This window comes from Papilio polytes, unplaced genomic scaffold (genome assembly GCF_000836215.1).
Source record: "Papilio polytes unplaced genomic scaffold, Ppol_1.0 DF821845.1, whole genome shotgun sequence".
Classification (NCBI taxonomy): domain Eukaryota; kingdom Metazoa; phylum Arthropoda; class Insecta; order Lepidoptera; family Papilionidae; genus Papilio; species Papilio polytes.
This window is the reverse complement of record NW_013527359.1, coordinates 481,899-488,319: the sequence shown is the minus strand read 5'-3', so window position 1 is coordinate 488,319 and position 6,421 is coordinate 481,899. Positions and strand designations below refer to the sequence as shown.

The following is a 6,421-nucleotide window of genomic DNA, read 5'->3' as shown; positions in this document are numbered from 1 at the left end:
TAAAATGGCCGCTTTGCTGTTGATTTTATTTTGTTGTATTTTTAGAACAATTGGTGAGCAAAAAATACCAGAGGTAAGTTATTTTTAAATCGATAATACTTAAAGATTATTTTTAATAAGTCCATAATTACTGCTAATTATAATTTTCATTTGCAATGAATTGGACGATGTACAATTTTTTTATTAACAAACGCGTCAAACATCACCTACCAGTTACAAACAGAACGTAACACACAGACTAATTCTTACTATGCAAACTAAATGCATATATTTCATAGAAAAATCGAAGTATTTCACGTTAATAAAGTGCATCTACACCCTAAAAGAAAACGACATTTAACAGAATTTAGCGAGTAAATTACTGGACCCAGATAAGCAAAATGGCGACGACGCCGCATAATCAAATCCTCCACATTTCGGACACAATTATCTTGTAATCGTTTCATTTGCTAATAGAAAATTTATCTATGAAACTTATTATTTATGATGTTGTCTTTATAAAGTATTCTGATAATAAAGCAATTGACTAATAATTATCCTTTGACTTTTGGTCTAAGAAATTGTCAGCATTCTTATAAACATTTTACGTGTCTTGTATATTTGATGCACTACAACATACAATATTTAAAATATAAAATAGTAGAGCAACTCGAACTATTCGAGTGGTTTCTTAATACTTTATTTTACTGCCGGCGCGGCTCATAAAACTCCGAACGAACGCCACTATGTTGCTGGAATACATTTTTAAAAGCCAGCCAGCGTTTGTGGTCGAAACTGGCGTTGGTTTACAAAGTGACCGGCCGCTATCTCTAGAGACGAGCTTGAATGGATTTGTACGGACACACTTAGAGTGAATTTTGTACGCGACAAAATGTCGAGTTTTATTTCGTAGAATGTAGAGACTTTTTAAAGTGTACATATTACATGCAAACACTTAACTAAATAATAACTTAGCATGTTAAACATGTAAACAGTCTTAAAGTAAAAATCTGATCTAGAAGGTATAAAATTATTTTAACACTGGCTGCCTGAGATTCCGTCCCCGTGGAGCAAAAAAAAAGAAATAAATAGCCTATGTGTTCTTGTAGATCCACCCAAACTTTCGCATTAGTAAGATTATTGGTTTCGAAGACAAGCGGGTAGTTAGGCAATTTCTTTAGCGGGTGAGCGTTTCGGTCTCATTTGTAATTATTGCTACAGTAGAACGAGTTCTGATCTTCAATATATTATTAGATTATATCATTACATAAAAGGATTCACTAGCATTTATATGACTGCAGCCACGGCCGAATGCGATAACATACATGTAAAATACGGAACATATTTTACTAATTTTAAAATCAGAACACGAAATCTAACCTATCCTCTTTTGTTTTTTTTTATAAGAGACAAACAAGCAGCAGGAAAACAGTGTTCATTTGTTTTTAGATAAAAAATAAAACAAATGAAATCATGACCAACTTGTAAATCTGAAATCTCAATATCAAGGTCACGGAGGTCACATCTTACTAATATTATAAATGTATGGATATTTGTTATTACTATTGAATCGAACCGCTTAATAAATCTTGCTGTTTGAAGATCCAAAACATAGTGTAGAAAACACAGGCTACTATTTTTTTAATTCCCATAGTCTACATAACCTTAGCCTAAAGCATATGCCTGGTCGTTAAAAAAAGTTGTAATAAAAATTACAATGCCTCTATGATCTCTTTCGTTTTTAAACTACGACACACAAAACATAATACATCGCAATATAACAATGACGTCATCAGAATACAATTTGCGACGTTAATGTCCTTTTTATATTTCGAATAACATTTTATGACGACATCGATTTTGTAACAAACCTCAAATAAGATTCAAGCAATAAACGACCTAGTTAACGCGATGGTAGGCTTTTGTTCTTAATGAACGATGTAATTAAGTGAATGAACGTTACTCTGATTCTTTAATAATTAAATCATTCCTTTTCCCACCTTGATATTTATGTTCAATTAATGGCCGGTTTCCCAGCTACATTTAACAATTCTTTAGTGTTATTTGTCCTATAACTTCATAGTTTACGATTCTGAACTATGTAACATGAGTTTAAACTCAGTTCCAACAGGTAAACCCGATGAAACATAGGACAACATAATACTAATGAATGTCTTGGTAACGATGAAACAAATGAATACTTCAGAAACGCAGCATTAGAAATCACTAATAATTAACTTTAGTTTTAAATATGTTGCTGATTGATATTATCATCTATTCAGACGAGTTAAATGTATCTCGGAAACCGGGAGTTACTAAATGCCGTTATTTAACGTTTTTCATTTCAAGGTCACTTCAAGGTCATATACAATTTTCATTAATCTGTAATAATCATATGTAATTTCTAGAAATATTTTCAAGAGTACCGACGTCTCGCTAAGGCGATAGTAGAGGCTTTGCAGGACTCCAAGTTCGATGAGGAACTACTCTTCGACCTGAAGAAGGAGAATCAAGTATACCTCAATCGTACCATGTCTTGTATCATCAAGTATGTTGTTAAGAGGTAAGAATAAAATGCAACAGTACTGTCAAGGCGGCATGCCAGCAAGTCAGTCTTTTCCGACACACAGACAAAAGTGGACGTCATCAGCATACAGTATGGCTGTATTAACTAATCGAAAAAAAAGAAAATCACAGTTTCACTAAGCCTGTTTTATTATCTTAAACTATCGCACAACCTTTTTGCGAATTTAACTGTTTAGTTGCACAACTAAATATCGAGTAGTGTGCGCACCTCCATATAAGTTATTAGGAATCAAAGCGCGACTAAATAGTTGTGCGGTGGTTAGTCAAATTTATTTTAGAGTATATAGTGCGTACGATATACATGTTTCAGTTATTCTATGATTCCTTACTGTTTAAAATAATATATTACTAAGGTTGGACGTTAAATTTTGTGTTTGAGTTGCAAAGTTACAACGTATAATTGTGTTGTTGCAGGGAGGTGGACAACTACAGATCGCGGCGCACGGACGCCATCAGTCGTCGGATTTATTCCTCGCTCGTTATGAAACTGATCGACATTGCTAAGGTACAGTGGATTCTGTTGTCGGTGTCCCATTTGTATAATAATAATCGTGCTACAATACAATGTTATAATAACAAAAACAAGATACTTTTAATTTTTTGAAATGTGTTTGTATATATAATAATATCGGTCAATTTTATTATGTTATAGTAATGAAGGATTATGTTTTAGTACAGTAAAAATCCAACTGAGATTGTTTCGCTTTATCAAAAAATCTATAGCACTCTATATAGGTACGTGCGGATTTTAAATTGATGAGTAAATCCTGTAAATATCACACCGCCAAAGTACTCCACTGTACATCTCCGCACTCTGTTTAACGATCGCGTTCACAACGAGATGCCTCATAATTATAGTCGCGAGAAGTTATTGCAAAGCGGATAGTAAATTATACTTGATCGATTGTAACTGCGGTTAAAATATTTAATTGTTAAAATTTAAGTCCTAAGTTAGACTCAATTCCAATGAGAATTATTTCGGAAATTTACGTTGATTAACTCTGACAATATTACTAGTTATTTTAAGATACAAAAGTTATTCTAGATCGATTGGCTAAACCTTAATTGCGTACAAATGCGTATGAGTTATTTTTTACGAACTTGGTTATATGTTTCCAGGACTTGCCGCGCAACACTAGCGCCACGAACCGCATCGAGACCGCGCACAGATATTACACCTCGGTGGAAAACCGCGAACAGCACGACAAGATGGCGGACGCCCAGGTGTTCCATGCGAGTGCCAGACTCTATGACGTCATGTTTACTGTAGGTTACTCGTAAAAAACACTAGATGGCGTTGTAATCAAAAATTTAAATAATCCCTTTTTTTCTTGATCTCTTTTTTATCTTTTAGTTACATCACTTGATATCCAATAATTATACATAAACCAGGAATTCTCTTATATTATTTATGACACTTGTTATCAGACTCCTCGTGTGATGGCACATCTGGGCAATTTGGAGGACTTAACGCCGAAGTTGCTCACAAAACGCCTCATGGAAATGCAAATCAAACCAGTACATTTTGCTGTCGCCCTGCTGATACAAGTAACTGTTAAAGTATATTTAAAATTAACAATCATAACGAATGAAATTAAGAGACAGTAAAAACGTGCGCACACTTGAAACTAAACAATCGCACAATTGTTTAGTCGCTCTGATTTCTATTTAGTCAAGGGCGTGCGCCCAGTCTTAGAACATAAAGTGACATTTAATTTTTTTTTGAATATCGTTCTTCTATCCGCAGTACCACCTCCGTAATACAATCAACTTCGCAATCCACTCAAAGTGTCTGGACGTACTGAGCACCAAGCCTCAGATGGTGGGACCCAACGTCATCGACATGCTTAAATCGTTAGCCTCCAGACTACTGCCTGTTGCCGAACTTCTCGACATACATCTGGCGTATTACAGTCCAGCATTCAAAGACACCTGCCCCACTACGTGGCTGGGCATCGTCAATAATAAACAGCCTTGATCAAAGTTCTATCCTTATTGGTCTACCTAAACAAAATACTAACGCACGGAATTAAAATTTTTATAATACAATTTTTAATCTTAATGAAGATTAGATTAACTCGACTTAGCAGTTATATTATTGTTTACCATTTCCAGCATTATTTATCTTGATTACAAATTTTAAATTAGTGGTAACCCTTTATTACACTATCTATAATTATACAAAGATAAAGTTAACTTTTTCTTACGCTTAATGATTGGTACAAAAGAACATAGCCAAGTCATTGTTACAACAGCCTTTAGGAAAGCGAGGCAGGCATACGTAGCCAGCGGCAACGCTCTACGTTTGTAGACCCTCGTAGCACAACTATATTTACAAGAAAAAGGTATGAATTAATAGGTAGAGACCTAAGAGTTTAAGAGTGGTAGAGCCCGCTTTAACATCTTCGCACGAATGGGCCGGCTCGCCCGGTGTAATACCACGACCACACAGAAAACAGGCGTGAAGTGGAAGCAATTCCGCGTTTCGTCTGATGATAGTGGTGCCGGAGGCCTAATAATTCATTTCCCTTTCCACCCTTTTCTTAAGAGGAAAGGATGGGAAGGAAAAGTGGATTTGACGGTGGAGGAGACGCATAGGAAAGGGAAATATATCCTCTTTATGTGCGTCTCCTCCTCCGTCAATGAAGGGTAGGCAACGCATCTGCAATTGCGGATGTTTATGGGCAGCGATCGCTTTCTATTTCGGTGGATTCAGGTGGCCGCTTGCTCGATTGCCACCTTATATTATAAAAAAAAACCTAGGTCACTAGACGAAAAACATATAAATCGCAAATATACTTAAGTAATTGTAATGACAGTAAAATAATCACTACATAGTATAAAAAATCGCTTTCCGCTGTTTGTCTGTGCTTTTGTAAACTTAGGTCTTTAAACCTGTTAGCTTTTTAACTATTTTTGATATATTCTGTATTCTTAAAAGTTAATTGGTTATCTGTGCTATTTATCAATACATTCATACAATACAATATTGTTAGGAAAATATTAGGAAACGGAAGGAATAGTGGGGGGTAGTTTTATAAAATATATGGCAAGCAGTGGCTCGGGCGCTCGCCAACAAGCTCAGTGTTTTACTAGTCGTCACCACGGAACGTTCGATATCTTTGCGTTGTTACATTGGAGTTCAGTTTGTGTGTTTTACAGTAATTTACAAGTATTGTTACATTGGAGTTCAGTTTGTGTGTTTTACAGTAATTTACAAGTATTGTTAATATGGCTGTCCGTCTATACTTTAAAGGAAGTCATTTGTGTCGAAATATCTAACACTACGTATTGATTTTTGATGCGTTGTAATAAATAGTTATTCAAGACGAAGGTTCATATGTAAACTAGTTGTTCCCGTGCGACTTTATCCGCATGAAATTATGATAATTTTATTTTGTTGTTTACATTTGTCAAATTATTAATAGCAAATGTCAAAATGACATGACATGACAAACCTTGGCAATCTTGCTTCCTTGATGTTGGCAGCAACTTATGGTCTCTTTCCCACATTAGGGTTATTATTCAAATTATTTACTCCCTAAGTTTAATGGCGTGAAAATACATAGCCTAAAGCGTGACGTAAGTGTAGAGCTTTTTATTAAATGAAGAATTATTAAAAAATGTAATTGCTGACATCTAAGGCAACAAAGAAGTGTGTGTTTACGCTTTATTATAATAGTATAGATGGTACAGTAAAGAAATACATTTTCGTATCAGCATTGGACCCGTACGAAGCCGGATCAAAATACTAATAATGACAATCAAATCTCTAGAATTAAATCACGCAATTATTTGCTTGAAATGTTTTTTTTTTAAACTCATAGTTGTCAGTTGGTAACCTCTTGACCTAACC

At 34.9% G+C, this 6,421-nt stretch overlaps 1 protein-coding gene across 1 annotated transcript; it reads left to right on the top strand.

Annotated features, from left to right (window-relative positions):
* The first annotated feature begins 2,145 nt into the window (after nt 1-2,145).
* Nucleotides 2,146-4,543, top strand: LOC106107754. The gene is made up of 6 exons (XM_013288755.1): nt 2,146-2,157; nt 2,388-2,542; nt 2,980-3,070; nt 3,685-3,831; nt 3,994-4,113; nt 4,313-4,543. Exons 1-6 carry the CDS (start codon nt 2,146-2,148, stop codon nt 4,541-4,543), a joined length of 756 nt encoding a protein of 251 aa, XP_013144209.1.
* Nucleotides 4,544-6,421: the final 1,878 nt, after the last annotated feature.

What these genes read in the sequence shown, in the direction of transcription:
- LOC106107754 (XM_013288755.1), top strand. An exon ending in AACTGATCGACATTGCTAAG is followed by an intron (nt 3,071 to 3,684) that starts GTACAGTGGATT and finishes ATATGTTTCCAG; the next exon opens with GACTTGCCGCGCAACACTAG. An exon ending in CTGTCGCCCTGCTGATACAA is followed by an intron (nt 4,114 to 4,312) that starts GTAACTGTTAAA and finishes TTCTATCCGCAG; the next exon opens with TACCACCTCCGTAATACAAT.